Source organism: Crinia signifera, chromosome 8 (genome assembly GCF_055691185.1).
Source record: "Crinia signifera chromosome 8, ASM5569118v1, whole genome shotgun sequence".
Classification (NCBI taxonomy): Eukaryota; Metazoa; Chordata; class Amphibia; order Anura; family Myobatrachidae; genus Crinia; species Crinia signifera.
Genome location: NC_139224.1, coordinates 28,420,313 through 28,439,580, shown reverse-complemented (window position 1 = coordinate 28,439,580; position 19,268 = coordinate 28,420,313). Strand labels below are relative to the sequence as shown.

General features: G+C 44.4%; 1 protein-coding gene across 3 annotated transcripts in view; it reads right to left on the bottom strand.

Annotated features, from left to right (window-relative positions):
• The window catches only part of PRICKLE2 (prickle planar cell polarity protein 2), a 259,945-nt gene that overhangs the window by 5,272 nt on the left and 235,405 nt on the right, over positions 1-19,268 (bottom strand). For all 3 annotated transcript variants that reach the window (XM_083156040.1, XM_083156042.1, XM_083156041.1), the window contains one exon: positions 11,780-12,604. In XM_083156040.1, the coding sequence (XP_083012166.1) occupies positions 11,780-12,604 (825 nt within the window). The remainder of the gene's footprint in view (positions 1-11,779; positions 12,605-19,268) is intronic.

The following is a 19,268-nucleotide window of genomic DNA, read 5'->3' as shown; positions in this document are numbered from 1 at the left end:
AGTGGAATAAAAACATGAAAAAAAAAATATTTAAAATTACCTACAAATATATATACAATTTTTTTATTCTTGCATTGAAACCCCCTCCCCCCCAGGTGCCAGTTCTTCAAGCACAAGGATGACCACGCACAGACTGACTCAGGCATAACGTCTAGTCACACACACAATGACATTATTAATGACTGTGAAACACACTACGCCAGTGCCCAGACTAAGCAGAATGTCACATCTGCTGGACACAGATGATTTAGCGTGAGGAGACGTCCTGTCCTATTAAAGACATTGTGTAGACGTGTTGTAACTGAACACACTAAAGCTGCTTCATGAAAAGGCAATGAACCACAGACCCATCTCAAGTACTTTATAATGGGCAAATAAACACCAAACCATATAGGATCCAGTGATTGCTTCCCAATAGTCATTAACTGGGGAATGTGCAATATAACCCATCTGAGAAGGCTACATCCTCTCGTCAGCAAACGGCTTCCTCTCCCCGGGGCGGCCATTTCATCATAAAGCGTATGTGTCAATCATGGCGGGCCAGACGTCTCAGCTGAGTGTTAACCAGGAAGGCAAATATTATTTCTTACAGTGCCCTGTAAATATAAAGATCTGTAGCACCCTGACCTTCTAAGTAATCTTCTCGCCCATTCCTTCTACACGCTAATTACAAGCAGATTACTAGTTTTGTAACTTCTATAGGGATCTGTGGAATCGAGGCACCTCCTACTGTAATTCAAGGGGTGTTTTTTGACCCTTTTGCTTAAAGATCATACCTCATCCATTGAGGCAGCACTCCGTGGCGCTAGCCCACATGAAATACACTTTTACATAACTCCACTCGCTCTAGGTCAATTATACTAATTGATTTCACAGATTTCAAATCGATCGAAACTGTTTCAGGGGCTAAATTGCACATTTACTAACATTTAACAATCAATTTGAAAAAAGAAAAATCGTCTGTCAATAAATATGCACTTTAGCCCCTGATACGCATTGATTTAGATTAGTTTAGATCCCTTGGAGTAGAAGAGTGCTTGGACTGATGTTGAGGACACTCAACTCTATGTCGATTGTAGATTGAGTGAATTCAGAAATTGATAGGTCAAGGAGGCATCCAATCAGGCGCAAAATGCACTCCACACTCAGCCACTTCCCGACAGACTCAATTGTAGGCTTACGGCCCCATAGTGACGAATCGCCGCAATTTCACAACCCCTCGGTGCCTGGGTCAGGGACTCTCGGATATTAAGGAAGGGATTTTTAGGTACTTATGTAGTATCTGGGCGTCCGATTTAGAAATCGGATCGCATCGCATCGCATGCGACCAAATCGTATGCGATGCGATGGTCAAGATTTTTCCATAGGATTCAATGTTAAAATGGTCTGAGTCCATTTTAACATAGAATTCAATGGGAAAAAGGGGTCCTTTTTCTTTCCCCACTATCCAAGTGGGCATGGAGTTGGATATAAACCTGTGGCGAGCGTAGCGAGCCACCAAGCCCGAAGCGTGGCGAGCGTAGCGAGCCCCGCGAGGGGACACAGAATACTTTTTAAGAAATATGCGTCCCCTTGCGGGGCTCGCTTCGCTCGCCACGCTTCGGGCTCGGTGGCTCGCTGCGCTCGCCACGCTATATAAAATCAACTCTATGCCCACTTGGATAGTGGGGAAATGAACAGGACCTTCTTAACATTAAATCCTATGCAAAATCGCATCGCATCGCATCTGATTGTATGCCTTAAGGTAAGGCATACAATCACAAAATCGGCAGCCCAGATACTACATAAGTACCGATTTTTAATATGAAGAATTCCCCAATTCTAGACTGGATTGTTGGCCGCTGGTCCACAGTTCTGCAATTCCAGACAGGAAGTTGGGGAAATAGTTCTTGCCCCCATCCACTAATCAGATTTGTCCTGTTTCTTTTCAGATTCAGATGGATCCTAGTGCCAAATCTGAAGAAAACAGGCCAAATCTGATCTCCCTCCAATCAGATGCGAGGCCCTGCCTCAGATTCAGACTCAACAGAGAAATAATCTTTGGTGTTGCATCCATCTGAATCCATCAGGGCTCCATCGTAGATCTGATCAGATCTATCTGAATTGTATAGAGTGAAAATTTAACGCAGGGACAGGTCAGATTCCTGGGAAGTTCCCGGGAGAGTTCATGGGAATTCTGAAGAGATTTGTAGCTTCAGATAGGTCTTCTTAGTGGATGGGGGCTTAGCTGTATGTAGGGCCTTAACAGATCTTACCTTTTGTTTTAAAAAGAAATAGCAAGTAACTATGGACCCCACTGAAGCCGGATTGCCCAATATTTTGACCCATGAGTTCCTTTTTGATTTCTCGGTCTTCATAAAACCATGTTATTGAAAATAATGTATACGGAACTTCAATCCCACTTTCTTTTCTTTTTTTATTTCTAGATGTGTTTTGTTTGGCTACACTACGCACCTGAATACAATATTGTGTTCTTTATAACTTGGCCGATTAAACTACTCTGAGGAAAAGCTTTGGTAACACTGTTTCCAGTAGAGAACGGTGAAAGATGTGAGGATTTATTGTACTTGCCGATCCTGTGCACAGAGTTCATAGAGAATCAGTCAATTATGTAAATCACATACAGAACCCTGCCAAACAAAATTGTCATTAAGTGAACAATTACTGTACCTTAATTACAAACATAACTGTGTGTAGGTAATTTAGTGCTGGTGACTGCTTGCAAACCAGGATGCGGTATGCTAGTTATTATCCTGGGACACTGCAAATAGCGCTCGTTACAAACGTTTAGCGGTGTCACAAATAAAGCACCACAGCAATCGCTGAAGGATAATGGCTGCTTTTCTAATTAAATAAACTAACTTCGTGTTTAAATAATATTCATGTCGTCATTCTGACTTTCAATTTTTCGGTCATTAGTTTGAGTTATCGCGGTCTACGCAGGAATGATCCGAGACGATGGCTCTGATTGGTTGGAGTTAACATATGGCTTCTGGGGCGAACTGAAAACAATATTACAATATAACGTTTACAATTTCTACAAATCGCAGTCATGCAAATATAAGCAAACCAAAAGAACTGAATGGTACTAAACAAATATACAGCGTTTACAAACTTCAAAACGCACGTAAACAAGCAGAAAACAGACCCCTCTAAAAGAAATGAAATATATTACTTTTTACAGTCATGCAATACCACATGTACCGCAATTATGTTAAAATAGGAAACATATTTTTTTCTCTGTTATAGACAGATGGTTAAACTACAGAAGTTTAAAAGTTTCCATATTATAGGGAAACAAAAAACTTGAAAAAAAAGTGCTCGTATGTGCCTAGTAAAGTAGGTGTTAACCGATACCTTGGGGGTTCCCCTGGGGCAGCAGGCCACCCTCTATTATTATTATATATGTGGGGCTGCTGCAGAATCGTACATATGGTGCACATAGGGACTAATCCGGCATGGACCGCTGCAAGCATAAACAACCACACAGACAGAAAGCGTAAACCCCCTTGCAAAATTGCGAATGGATCACTAATCCACCATTCATTCGCAAGTTCTGGGACATCGCAGAGTTTTTGCTGTCTGAGCAAATCAGAGTTAGTCTGAGGCTTCCAATAATTTGTTTCTGAGATGGGCTGGAAGTTATCTGCGCTGACACGCAGTGGCGTCTAGAGGAAGAATGAGCGTGCACTTTTTACCCCGGTCTTGCGTCTCTTCTTTGGGCAGGGGGAAGAGAGATGACTGGCTTCTGCCACAGAGCAGCCTCTCTCCCCAGCTCAGCACACACTGCTCAGTGCTGTCCTTTCTCTCCCTCTCGCTTATTTTTTTCCCACAGGTTGTGGCCCCGCCCTATCCGGTAGCCACGCCCCCTCTATTTTACTTTATTTTGTTGGTGCCCCTGCTGACACGCACAATGTGAATGCTGCCAATAATCGCTCAATTTGCTTTTCTCTAATTACCAATCCATGCTGAGTAACCCCCATAGAATAACACAGAACTTAACCGTAACTAAAACAGGGTGCAGGTAACAATTCGCACCACAATACTCAGTACATAATACAGCTGAGATGTAGGGAAGCAGAGGAGTTGTCCATGTACTACCTGGTGGGCTGCCTTTGGTAGAGATGGACAGAGTTGCCTAATTCCGCTATATTTATATTAGTACTGGAACTAAAAACGGTACTCTTTACCTAGAAGGGCACCCGTCGCGGGCATCGCGGGTACATTTATGTATGGCCGCGACGCGACCGACGCGATGCCCGCGATTTCCCATTGAAACCAATGTTAAACATGGAAATCGTGTCGGTCGCGTCGCGGCCGGCCATAAATGTACCCGCGATGCCCGCGACGCGATGCTCACGATTTCCCATAGGAATCAATGTTAAAAGCCGCGATGGACCCGATTTTACTGTTAAATGGCTCAATCCACCCGATTTGGCCATAGGAATCAATGTTAAATGGGCCACAGAGCCCATTAACCCTTAAATGTCCCCCCAAATTTTTAACGCCACCCCACGATCCACGCCAACCCGAAGCGTGGCGAGCGGTACGCGTCCTCCGACCTTTTCATGCCCTACTATCCACTAGGGCGTGGTGTGAGAATATAATAGTGTGGCGAGCGCAGCGAGCCACCGAGCCCGAAGCGTGGCGAGCGCAGCGAGCCCCGCGAGGGGACGCGGATACCTTCACAGTTATGCGCGTCCCCTCGCGGGCTTCACAGGTGTCCGTGGCGAGGCGGACACCTGTGAAGCCCGCGAGGGGACGCGTCTACCTGTGAAGGTATCCGCGTCCCCTCGCGGGGCTCGCTGCGCTCGCCACGCTTCGGGCTCGGTGGCTCGCTGCGCTCGCCACACTATTATATTCTCACTCCACGCCCTAGTGGATAGTAGGGCATGAAAAGGTCGGAGGACGCGTACCGCCGCCCCTCGCGGGCTCGCTGCGCTCGCCACGCTTCGGGTTCGCGTGGATCGTGGGGTGGCGTTAAAAATTGGGGGGGACATTTAAGGGTTAATTTGCCCTATTTGGCCCCAAATCGGGTCCATTGAGCCATTTAACAGTAAAATCGCGGTCAATCTGCCGTTTTAACATTGTTCCCTATGGGAAAATCGCGGTGATCGCGGTCATCGCGGCCATCCCGATTTACCCGCGATTTTTACCCCCGACGACCGCGATTTCAATCGCTGGCGCCGTTCTAGGTAAAGAGTACCCTAAAAACCTCCTAAAGCCAACTGTATAGCCTCTCAGGCACTAAGGAGGATATTCACTCTGCACACACTAGTAATTCAGAGGTGGTCTTCTTGTGACTTACTACAACCAGCTCCTTATGTATGAGCGTAGCACACAAACCGATTCCTTCCGCATGTCACTACAGTATATGACCAGCAGAGGTCCCCACTAGCAGTTAGCACAGAATGGTACTATAAGGAGCAGAGGCAACACTTAGGGCAGTATTCAATGAGAAAAATTCTCCGTGTTTTATGGCGAGTTTGTGCTATTTTCGCGTTGGAAGAAGCATTTTGCTCTCCAAAAGTGAACCACCCTATTCAATGTGATATTTTCGCCGGCTTTTTAAGTGAATTTCGCCGTGTCTCTCCGTGTAGCAATTCTCCATCTTTTCATGGAGAACTGGAATGTGAACTTTTAAACTAAAAGGTTTTTTTTTTTTTTTTTTTTGATGTAAAAAAATCAGGATTTTTTTTCTGTGAAGGGGCATGTTATTTTTATTCATGTGCTTATAGCACATGAATATATATTTAATTTTAAATTTTTTTTTTTTTTTTTACACAGAGCAGCCAGCAGGGGGCCGGAGCTCTCGAGCCGCTCATTAGATATTCATATATTCACTGCACCCGATCATTACATATGCACGATCGGGTGCAGTGAATACTGGGTCCCCCGCTAGCTATAGGGGGGGGGGGGGGGCAGCTTGTGCTGCCTGGGTCCCGGGGAGCCCTCCTCCCCTCCACATATGTTCTGGGGCAGCCAGGGAGACTTTAATCTCTCTGGCTGCCACCGTCCCCAGGCTCCCTGCCAGCTCCCTGCCGCGGACGCTCGTCCGCTGCAGGGGTTAAGACTCGCCGCGAGTGGCGGCGAGTCTTAACCACATTGAATAGTGGGAGCAGGAGTGGCAGCAAGCCCTCCGGAACAGGGCGAGTGCATGGCGAGAGAAAAAATCTCTCGCCATGCACGGAGAATTTTTCTCATTGAATACTGCCCTTAGTACTAGTGTGGGGAGAGTATTAACCTTAAGTGTAAAATAAAATAAAAACTTTAGGGGCAAATTTAGGCGACAGGCCCCCAGGCACAACATTGTCGCCCCATCACACCACTATCCATTTGAAGTTTAATTCCTCCAGGCTGTCAAAAAAAGTTGTACAGGACAAGAAAGGCCAGGGGAGGGGGCATTAGGTGTGAGGCCATGTTGCAGACCGCAGCATGGCTCTCGCTGGTGATGTCCTCTGCATGTAGAGGATGTTGCTGACAACGCATGGGAGTGCGCACTGTCAGCAACATTGTATACAGACAGATTGTGTAATTATACACATTATTTTATGAGAATAAATTCTTGATTGCAGCAGCGACTGAAAACTGCCATGGCGCGTCGCACGGAATGTTTCCCGGACTTGGAAATTGTTTCTGATTGATAGTAATGAGTATAACAGCCGGCTTCCAAAGTGCAATCTAAACATTATATGACCTGACTTTATCCAAACAAGATAAAGTATCACGTTGTACATCGCTGCACTAACAAGAACATTGAGCGAATTAAACAGGGATATACAGGGGGCGGTGTAAGGTGGGCTAATGGTATAAAAGGTCGACAGTGTAGATCACCAGTCAAATAGGCCGACACAAATGGTTGACACGCAGAAGGTCGACAAAGACGAAAGGATCGACACAAGCAAAAAGATCAAAACATGAAAAGGAAAATGAGTTTGTCATGCTTTTTGTTGTCAATATGCAGATATCACTACATGGATTCCAAAAGAGTGTACCCCTTCACCTCTACCACTGCACTTGGCACACTTTACTGTTCCAGTCGGAGTCAAAAGTGGATGGTACAGTATGAAAAATGAAAAACATTCCAAAAAAAAAACCCCACATGTCTAGCTTTTCATGTGAAAATGTGACACGTCAACCTTGTTTATGTTGACGATATGCGGTTCACCTTTTCAATGTCGGCCTATCGACCACACACACATGTAAGGTGGTAGGGAGGTGAGAAGAGAACAGTTTTACAGAACGGTTTATATGGTGAGGGAGTGTTTCAAGCAATGGAGATTGGGGGAGAGTTTAATGGAGAGACAACATTCCATAGAGTAGGGGCAGCTTTGGAGAAGTCTTGGAGGTGGAGTCTTGGAGGTGGGAATGACAATGAGACCTAGGGCGGTATTCAATCTCGGCTGCTATTTCCACCAGGGGAAAAATGAGGCCCCCGACTATTCATTGCTGCCCTTTCCGAAGAAATTTACAGCAGATTCCTACAAAACAGATTCAACGTTAAAAACACTTGGGATCTGTTTTGTCGAAAACGGACACGGATTGTGGAATTCACGGCCGGTATACTGCAATTTGCGTCCGTTTTCACTGACATGCCCAATTTCCGACACTCAACACCCGGGACATTGAGTTCCGCAGTCTAGTTACAATCAAGCTGGGTGAAAGCGGCCCAGGATTCTGACTGTTGGGACGTTCCCACAGTCAGAATCCAGGATTGATTATCACCCCATAGACTGATATTCAATTCGGCCCACAAAAAAAAAAAAAAAAATCAGGTGCGAAAAAAATTGTTTTTTTTTCACAATTTTTCCAGATGTTTTGACGATTTTTATTTTCCAATAATCCAATTAGGATTCCCCAGCCCAAAGATACCCAAAAAAACATTTTCAGCCGAAAACACACAATTTCCATATTGCCTTAATGCTAATTCCCCTTTCAGGAACCTGCAGAAGACAGAGGTCAAACGTCAGTTATTTTCTAACGACGACGTGGTATGTGAGGGAGCCAGAAAAATGACAGGCGTTTATTAAGTCTTGCATTTGTTTGGCTCCTCACAGATACCAGGAGCCGGTGGAAACCATACATTTATTTTATGGACACGTGGAACGTACAATTATGACTTATGGCTTTCTAAGCTATGGAAATATGTGAAGTGATGTATATGACAGACACATGCCACAACCTGTCAATGTTAAACTAGGGCAGAACCATAGCTGGAGGCTGCAGCCAAGCAGACAGCACTTCATCAGGTATTCTTCTGGCACAGCGCTCTGTGATTTCCATCCTACACTGTAATGATGGCTGGAAATTCAGCAGAACACTGGTCACACCAAAACTTTCTTCTAGAACAAAGGGGGATCATTCTGGTCTGTTTGGTCCCCCGGCAAATTTGCAACAGGGACCGATGCTCACGCCCAATGGCTGCTTCAGGCTTCACAATAGAGATTAGACAACTGAATAACTGTGGACGGGTCTAATTTTCTGTATCATCCTGTGGTTGTGCTGTGATTATTAATATATGCCGACTCACTGTCACAACAAAACCGCGCACAGCGAGTGAGGAACAAGTGTCAGACCTGGCACCGCTTCAGCTTATCGCATGGTAGAAATTGTATTCACATGCTCAGCGAGCGATAATTATACCGTGCCATGTGATCAGTGGGGGATCGGCAGCACTACGCTCACAACACAAATACACTGCTGAGAGAATGTCATGATGTCACCCCCTCAGTGTGGTCAGTCGCAATAATCACACAGCAATACCTCACACTTCTATGTATGGTGTAGAGGGTTGGGATCATTTGGTCTATTGCATTATGGTAGAAAGTCATTAGGTCGAATCCATTAGGTCGACATGCTAAAAGGTCGACATGATTCTAGGTCGACATGGGAAAAGGTCGACATGATTCTAGGTCGAAAGGTCATTAGTTCGACAGGTCATTAGTTCGACAAGGTCATTAGTTCGAAATTGTCTATGTCGACATTCACAAGGTCGACATGGGGTTTTTCACTGTTTTTTTACCTGAATGTCAACACAGTCGACATGGACACAGTTTAAAGTGCACTGCATCCCCTCGCATCGCTCACTGCGCTCGCTATGCGTCGGACACGGAGCCTCGCTACGCTCGGCACACTATTTTATTCTCCCACCACGCCCTAATGGATGGTAGGGCATGAAATACCGCCTGTCGGCACATGTTGGCTCAAAAAACAGTGAAAAACTCCATGTCGACCTTGTGAATGTCGACATAGACAATGTCGAACTAATGACCTTGTCGAACTAATGACCTGTCGAACTAATGACCTTTCGAACTAGAATCATGTCGACCTTTTCCCATGTCGACCTAGAGTCATGTCGACCTTTTAGCATGTCGACCTAATGGATTCGACCTAATGACTTTCTACTATAATGCAGTAGACCAAATGACCGCATCCCGGTGTAGAACGTATTTATAGATCTGGGCAAATTCCTCCAAACCTCAGGAGTCAGTGATTTCACAAGCAATTCTAATATAGTTGTTGTGCTGTATATTAGCAGGTAACATTGCATGATACATAATAGTATTAATAACTATTAGAAATATGACATCATTATCCATCCAGCCTGTGCAACCTAATGCACCTGTGTCATCTATTGGTGCCCTAAACTGGCTTGGTTCTCCCACCGGTACCCCGGTCACATCTGTCTGTAACATGATAATGTGTGTATCTCTTCCCAGTGCACCATCATACATAGGCATGCAGTCTGTACACCCATCACACTTGTGTCATCTGTCTGTACCCCTCCATGAGGCGTGTATTTCATGCCAGTGCACCAACACCCTTTTTTCTTATCCACAGCACTTCTAGGCCAAAAGTTTCTTATTGAGAAATTATGAAAAATATATAAATTAAATAAATGGTGTCATCCTTTAGGTTTAATTATGGGACAAGATTTGCTTCTGCTTTTATGATTGGCAACAACAAGCACTGGTTTCACCAATTACATTGACCATAATTAATTTGAATTGGTCCTGAACCACTAACCGAAGGCACCCTTGCAAGGGTCCCAAGGCACCCCAAGGTGCTGTGGCACACAGTTTGGGAACCACTGGATTACAGGAATTCCTGTCACTGTCACTGAGGCAACCAGGAATTGTCCAGTTCTGATATACAGGATAAATTCTGAAACATTGATGCACAGTATATGCAATATCCAAAGCAGTGCAGGCATTGGTTAGTCCAAGCAGGCAGTCTGTCAGGCTATAATTATTATTTGGTCATTGTTTATTTGAGTTCCATTGTTACTATTCACCGATTCGTCCAAACAGGCATTATGGCAGCTTTATTATTAAACTGCACTGACTGTCCACAAAAAAACAGAGGCGGCCATTTTGAAGCAACACAGATAATCAATTCACTAAGAGTTAGCACCATCACCAAAGTACTTCCTAGTGGCTAGGCTCTCAGGATCTATCTACTATTTGTCACATAGACTGGCAAAATGTCCCCTATTTGATGGTTTCTAATGAACAGATACAATCACATGACTACTGGCTCAGTCCACAAAATGGCTGCCTCTTCTTCCTGTTTTACTTCATTCAGCCTAAAAGATGTTGGTCTGACTATGCGTAGAAGACTGGTGCACTATAAATGGAGGAGTTATCCATAAAGTACAAACCATGTCCATATGTTTTAGCGACCTTTTACAGTCAATAAAATAGTTAATATCTTATAAATACAGTTAATTTACCCTTACGAATGACTCAGTAGAAACTACGTCTTCAAGTCCCGTACTCAAGTTACTAATTATTTTATTAAACCCTCTCATATTTCACTTATTTATATCTACGCAGATGAATTATTTTCCTTAGTAATTTATATGGCACTAGCGACAATGTGAACTCTCTTTTCTAAATACAGCTTGGTTACAAAATTAAAGAAAGAAAAGTAAATAGAAGTGGAGACATGCTTGGCACATCTCTCGGAGAAATGACCTTAAACCTTTTGTCGGTAACAGATGTACATTGCCTTTCCAGACAGCCCCCTCCTTAGCTTGGTCATCCCCTGTGAAGCTGTATACAGCCAAGTCACACTGGGACAAACGGTTCAGCTGAGTTGAAGCCCAACTAAACTAAACAGTGAAAGCCTGAAGGTAAAATAGTCCGTTCGGTTCTACGTTGACTTTCCAATGCTGCATTGTACCAAAGATAGAGTTACGTCGTACTTCCTACACACTTCACTAGCAAAAGATAAATAATACAGATTAAAAAATATGCCATACAAATAATTGATTACATTCACTCCGCTACAGAGACCATTTCCGTTACCAAGGAGACTGTAAGCCAGTTACACAGATCTCTTTTGCAATTACTTTTCAGGTCATTGATGCAACCCAGAGTCGTTCTGTTCTCTAGGGGTTGACGAGTGCATCTATAATGTTTTCCTATGAAACATCTTGGCTTAACCAACTGAACAAGGACGTACTGCCCGGACTCTTGAAGTTTTGGTAGATACGCCTTTTTGTCATAAATGCGCTCCCACAATACCCCTTGCTTACAGCCTAGAGAATTAAAAAAATATCAAAGCTGCCTGGATTGGCTATGGTTAGTGGTGCCTAAACAGTGGGGGTACAGGGTAGGAGACCTTTGTTTTTATGCAAACCTAGCTGAGTCTGGATTCTGGGATAAAAATATTTTAACTGGTGTTTCCCATCAAATATACATATGTTATTTTTAATACTAACAAGCAGGTGAAAAACCATGTCTAAGACCAATGTTTTGAAATGTCAGGGTCTTACCTGTTGCATTAGACAGTGCAAGAGACTCCATTGAACCCCTAGGAGTTTGTTCTGTTGGTGTTAACCCTTCGGTGAATTTAAGTGCATTGATTGGATGCCTTGTTCGACATTGCTGAGAATTCATATTTTTCCCATCCGGAACCTTTAGACTTGACCTTGCTTCGTTAAAACTGTGGCTAGATGTATCGCTAAAACTTTCCTGTGGCCTTAGTCTGCCTTGGTAGTAATCCTCCCTGCCATCTTGAGAGAAGCTCTCGCTTTGACCCATCATTGAGAGGCTTCTTTTTTGGTTGCTGAAATGCTTGGCCCACATGTCTGCCTGGGCGCCTGCCCCTTGACCAGGACTGTATGAAGTCCTTATGTTACACTGGCTGAGAAGCTGCAGAGGACTCTGGGATTGGCTTCTCTCAATCTTTTTAACGTAATGATCTCTGCCTCGCCAGAGCTGGTCTCGATTTAGGCTCGGGTTTTGACTAGATACGCTTAGCAAATCCATCTGCAAAGAGAGAGGGTCGACGTCTGTAGAAAGTCTATTAGAAGCTACATGCAATTGGTTCATGTTATTGTCTTCTAGCTTGGCTTTATTCTTGCCAATCTTCGCACTGCGTCGGGACTCCTTTGCCCTGGCATTCTGAAAGGCAGAGTCCGAAGAGTCTGAGCCGTTGGGATCCTCGCCAACACTGCATGCTCTTGAGCAGAATATCTGCCCCTGCTTGGGCAGGAAGGGACGTCCAAGTAGTGATTTTTTACAGTGGGCACAACAGAAGCAGTTCTCTGTTGCATGCCAGTGCTGCCCATCGTATGTCATCTGTCCCTGGTCAATGCCTGTGAGAGAAAAAATAGAGATGAACAAGGATGCATGTGGAAGTCTTGTGGTTTAGATACAATTCAAAAGCAAATAACTTCATGAAGATCTACAACACATCATCTACGTATCACTACATGGTTCTAAACACTTCTTACTAAAAGTATAATAAATAAGTCAAGTCAGGTGGAATGCAAAGTGGGATTATGGTTGGGTAGATGCAAAAGATGCTACTGAGACCCTCCTCTTGGGGGGAACAGCTGGGTTAAATCTCTAGATTACCAACTGTCTAAAAAAAGATAATTTCCCTCACTTTTACATAACATTCCCACTTCCCATATGATACTGCCCCCCCCCCTTCCTAACAAAATAATGGGTGTCCAGTACCAGAAACACAATCTGCATAATAGGTAGACTTTATTTATGTTGACAGTCAATAGGTAGACACCAAATGTCCATCATGCATTAAGTTGACTTGGTTAAAAGATCAACAGTGTCAATTGACACGTAAATGGTCTCCAGGTACAAAAGGTTGACACACATATGGTCAGCAGATGTTTTTTTTTGTTTTTGTTTTTTAACTTTTTTATCCTCTACCAATCACCTGGACTAGTAACCTTGCCTGAAGCATAGCGGGTGAAGCGGTACACTAATTGAGGTTCCATGTGACTTGAAAGGGTAAGGACACCATCCAAAAAAACGTATGTCAACCTTCTCTGTGTCTACCATTTCCATATCAACTTTTGAACGTGTCAAACTTTTGTACCTTTGACTTTCTCACCTGTCCATGGTGACCTGTCAACCATATGGGCTCGGCCTAGTGACTCTCAACCTAATTAGGGTTTACCCAATGATCCATACCCACTAGAAACAGCCATAGTTTGTTCTATTGCGTTGGGATCTTTCTACTTGTCATTGCTGGCTAGTCATTTCAGATGAAGGGACTGTGGTTGTCCGTACATGGGACCTCCACCAGGTTTCTCATCTTTTAATGGAGAAAATATGTTTGGGTAAAAAAAAAAATTCTAGAGATTCCTTATTTTTAGTAAATCCTATTGACAGTTTACAATATAAGCCTGTGTTTGTGTATTGTTTAAACAAATCCATACATCAATCAACCAACCAACCAGACATGGGAATATTTCACAGAAGATTCTGGAGATGAGTGAACTGAATCCAAGGTATAATGTTAAAATTAAGCAGAAGAAGTCTAAATGATTATACCCTATCTCTAATTGTTTCCTGACAATAGAAGACCAGAACATACGGAATTGGTTGGATGAATCCGAAGATTTGCCAGCCACGAATACTTTAAACACCCATAGTATTTGGATGAACACCAAAACATATCTGCAGATATCGGTCTGAATATTAGGACACTTCACAAAGCGGGTGGGGCAGGTACTTTAATCATCTGAAATGTACTGAAATGCAGAAAGGTGGGGGGACATTCTGGCTCGTTAACAGAGAGTTTAACAGCCTGTTGGTCACCGTAAACTGAAATCATTCCATTTTGCTGTCTGAGTGCCTCCACCCCTTCCCGCCGCCCCGTTTGATAGATCTACAGTGTCTAGAGACAGTCAGTACGTCAACACCAAAGGGTCGAGATTCATAAGGTCCACATTGACAAAAGATCAAAATGCACAGGGTGAACAATGACAAAAAGGTCAACATGAGTTTTCATGACTTTTTCAAAACAATTGGACTTTTTCTGTTTCAGGAACTCGGATTGGGTGTAAAGTGTGCCGCCTCAAATGAAGGTTAGGATCATTTGGTCTACAGCATGATGGTCGACACCATTAAGTCGACATGGGAAATGGTTGACATGGTTCTAGGTCAAAAGGTCATTAGTTAGACAGGTCGTTAGTTCGACAGGTCATTAGTTCGACAATGTGTAGGTCGACAGTGAAAAGGTACACATGGGTTTTTTCACTGTTTTTTTACCTGAATGTCAACACAGTCGACATGGACACAGTTTAAAGTGCTATGCGTCGGGCACACTATTTTATTCTCCCACCACGCCCTAGTGGATGGTAGGGCATGAAATACTGTCTGTTGGCACATGGCGGCTCAAAAAAACTGTGAAAAACCCAATGTCGACCTTTTGACTGTCGACCTAGACACTGTCTAACTAACGACCTGTTGAATAATGACCTGTGGACCTAGAACTATGTCGACATTTTTCTAGGTCAACCTAGACCCATGTCGACCTAATGACTGTCTACCATAATGCTGTAGACCAAATGACCGCATCCCCTCAAATAGTAGGGCAGCAAGGCACTAGGCCTGAAGCAATGCAAGCCATGTAAGGGTATGCGCACTACACTAAATGGGGGTCCGTGTGCTCAGGTGTCAACATTGACACAAAAAAAAGGGGGGAAAAAACATGTCGACCTTTTCCGTGTCTACTTTTCCCTTGTGTCTGCCTTTTGTCATTGTCGACCTATTGAAGATCTTTTAATCCGGACGTCACCAGATGCTGTAAGCTATGGATTAGGTTTTTGCGATAGACGGAGGAAAAAAGTCCCCTTCACATTTTAAACAGAGCTGCAGTTGAAAGTCTGGGTAAGATGAAAACGCTGCAGTATACCATCATGCTGCACATGCCGAACATCTTACATTTTACGTTAGGCTGTGATCTACTGTATTAAAACCATTTGCCAAGCAGGAATTAAGCGCTGTGATAGGGGCGGCACCAACGTGCCAGCAGCCTGAACAGCAGGTCCGAACTTTACAAGAACTTTTCTCTTTACCATTCCCCATGCTCTCCCGATGTTCCAGCTGATCTTGTTTATTCAGGACGCAGTATTAGGAGTGCTTTGTAAAACACAGCCATGGAGACCATGAAGGGAGGAGAGGAGAACTTTGCCTCAGGCAGCAAATTAAGAAAGAAGGGAGATAATGCTTCTTATGAAGCAGAGGGCCACGTCTCAGTCTGCATCCGCTGTCAGCCTGCAGTGGTGATCGTCATAGTGCTCTACGTGGCTTAGCTTGCCTGGGCCCTGGGGGGGAGCGGATAAGCATCATGGAGTGAGAGTTATTTTTCCAAGGGGAGATAAGAAGGATGTAGGGCTGGCACCATGGACACGTATTAGAAATGTGCCCTCATCCACAGAGTTTATAAAGATCTTACCACTATCAGGGGCAGATTTATTAAGCCTGGTGAAGTGATAAAGTGGAAAGTGAAAACATACCAGCCAATCAGCTCCTCGGTGTCAAGTTACAGACTGAGTTTTAAAAAAAATGACAGAAGCGGATTAGATGGTGCGTTCCACTATATCACTTAACCAATACATCTGTCCCTCAGTATTTATTAACCTCATTTGATGCTGATTTCTCCAGAATGTTTCCAGAAAGGAAAAGGGGAATATGGCTGGTTTCACACACTCCGGCTCCTGCCGGACGGTGAAATCCCGAACGGCCAGGGAGCCGTGCCGCACACATTAGTTGTGAATGGACACTATTGTGTCCATTCACACGGGACGGCCACGGCCCGGCCGCACGGCTGCAGCCGGTTCCCATCACTGGAAGGGACGGCTGCCGGGCTGTGGCCATCCCCACCATTGTAATCTGCTGAGTGCGGCACGGCTCCCTGGCCGTGCAGGATTTCACCGTCCGGCAGCAGCCGGAGTGTGTGAAACCAGCCTAAGACAATTCTTATCCTGTGGTCTTTAGAATGTCTGACAATTGTCAGAATAATAAGCAACAGTTACAATATGATACTACAATGCCACATTTAAAAGTACCTATACAAACCTATAAATGACACATTGGTACTATACAGTTATTTATATGAAGATTACAGTGTTCGCATTTGCTAAATGGTAGCTGCTATGATGGTGTTTCTCAGTATAGGATTGTGCTAGATATAAGCCGCCTTATTGCCTAACATCGCATATAAGTGTAAGGTTGCAGGAACTCCAATGAGCAATGATACATTTGCCTTCATTGTGTAACTTGCACTAGACAAATAACCTAAGTGCAATGTTTGTGTAAAGGAGTCCAAGTGTGAACAGGGGAAAACGAAATTGAATGGTAGTTGTAACATTCTGCTGCTCTTGTATTACAATATTACATATATCATATTATCTGTTTATTAATTACCAGTTATTTATATAGCGCACACATATTCCACAGCGCATTACAGAGAATAGTTGAACATTCACATCAGTCCCTGCCCCAGTGGAGCTTACAATCTATATTCCCTACCACATGTACATGCACACACAGACATTCTAGGGTTAATTTTGTTGGGAGCCAATTAACCTACCAGTTTATTTTTTGGATTGTGGGAGAAAACCAGAGTACCCGGAGTAAACCCACGCAAACACGGGAAGAATATACAAACTCCACACAGTTACGGGAATGGTGGGAATCAAACCCATGACCTCAGCGCTGTGAGGCCATAATACTAACCATTACACCATCCGTGATGCCCCAATCATCGAAGGCGTTCTCTCTGGGGTTTGCACATGCGTATATTCACATATGCACAAAGCCCAAACCACGGACATGGAAGCGACTTAGGCCCGCAGCAAGCGGGTGTGAATCGCACCTTGCTTTCTTAAGGCTTTTTAGAGTACAACTAAAAATAGGTACAATATTGTAAGTTGTAAGGTTTGATAGAGATTTTCCCTCCAGTGCCTCCCATAATATGTAATGCTGTATTTAAAATTTTAGAACGCCATAATCCAGAAAAGTGGATGGAAAACGACCGCACTTCACTGAACAGTGATTTAATTTTCATCCATTTCTACTCACTTTATCTTGTGTAACACAGCTATAAAACCCATCTTGCCTTAATTCTCATCTTGGGGAATGAAGAGCGAGTGATTTCTGCAGTGGGATTTAAAGAATTTTTTTTTTTTTTTAAACCATGCTGAGTTAAATCCTGTTGCAAAAAGTGGCAAAAATGAAAGATTTTTTTATTCATTCAATTTGCACATTTGTTTTCTTCCAAATGAATTAGAAATCTGTAAAATCTAAAAAATAAATGCAAATACAAATGAGATGTACCAAACTTGGGGGCAGATGTATTAAGCCTTAACAAGAGATAAATGCAAGGGTGATATAGGGCCAGATGTATCAAGCTTTAAAAAGAGAGTGATAAACAGCCAGCCAATCATCTCCTACCTGTCATTTTTCAAACCCAGCCTGCAAGATGACAGGTAGGAGCTGATTGGCCGGCTGTTTATCACTCTCCACTTTATCACTTTTTGAAGCTTGATACATCTGGCCCTTTGATAAACGTCCAGCCAATCACCTGCTAACTGCCATGTTACAGGCTGTGTTTGAAAAAAGTCAGTAAGGAGCTGATTGGCTGGACGTCTCTCTTTGGGGGAGATTCTCTAAGCTAAAAATGCAGTAAAAACCCCGTTATCGCGGGTTACCGCAGCGGGGGGCATCGCCAGAAAAATCTGGCGATGCCCCATAGAAGCCTATGGGCTTCTAACGCGACCCCCCGCTGCCCTGCACCGACTCACCGCCCCCCCCCCCCCCCCCCCCCCTCACCTGTGCTGTGCTGCCCGGACCTGTGACCTTCTCCTCCCTGCACTGATCCTCTTCCGAGTGTAGGGAGGAGGAGAGTCACCCCCCCGGCAGCAGTAGCTGGGTAAGGGAGGGAGGGGGGAGCCGCCGACCTGCTGACTCACCGCAAAGGACAGCTGTTAACGCAAGAGCTGTCCTTTGCCATAATTATCGCATATGTTAGTGTATATACGATAATTACAGTATGAATGCAATGGGCGGAGATAGGGGGCAGAGCTGGGGTGCGGATGTTAGAACATCCCCCCCCTTTATCACCCTTGCATTTATCTCTTGTTAAGGCTTAATACATCTGCCCCTTGGAGAGATAAAATGGAGAGAGATAAAAGTAACAATCAGCTTCTAACTGCCATTTTACAGACTGTAGAGGTCTATGTAGAATATGCAGTCAGCAATATACCAACACTGGCACCCAGAACTTCAAACAGGATCAGGATGCAGATGCTGAAATACCAACCACTGGCATTCCCATCGTTAAGTATACATGGAGTGGTAGTGGGGTGCTGGGGAAGGGGGGGGGGGGTTAGGTTTCAGCACTAACGTGGGGGAAATGGGGTTAGGCTGTGGGCGGGTGAAGGTTAGAGTTAAGGTGCCCATACACGTTACAATTATTGTTTACAATACCGCATCTCATCGCATCTATGTTTTGCGATGAGATCTAGTTCAAAAAGTGTGTGCAGCACATACTTTTTGTACTGGATCTCATCTCACCTCATCGCAAAACCGAGATGCGATGAGATGCGATATTGTATACAATAATTGTAACATGTATGGGCACCATAAGGCTGGGCGGAGAGAGGGTTGGGTTTAAGAATTTAGCAGGCAGGTTAGAGTTAGGCTGCAGGGCTATGGTTAGGTGGCTGGGAAGGGGGGATAGGTTTAGGAAGCTGCTAGGTTCTGGCTGTGGGAGGGGTGGTGTTAGGGGGTGCCGGAGGGGGTCCCAACAGTTGGGATCCCGACAGTCATTTACCCGACGTTGGGATCCCGACTGTTACAACACAGACAGACAGGTTCCCGACGGCCACCGGCTATTCTCCCTCGTGGGGGTCCACGACCCCATAGAGGGAGAAAAGAATAGGTGGCGAGCATAGCGGCCATTCAGGATCCCGACGTAGGTCTAATGACTGTTGGGATCCCGAC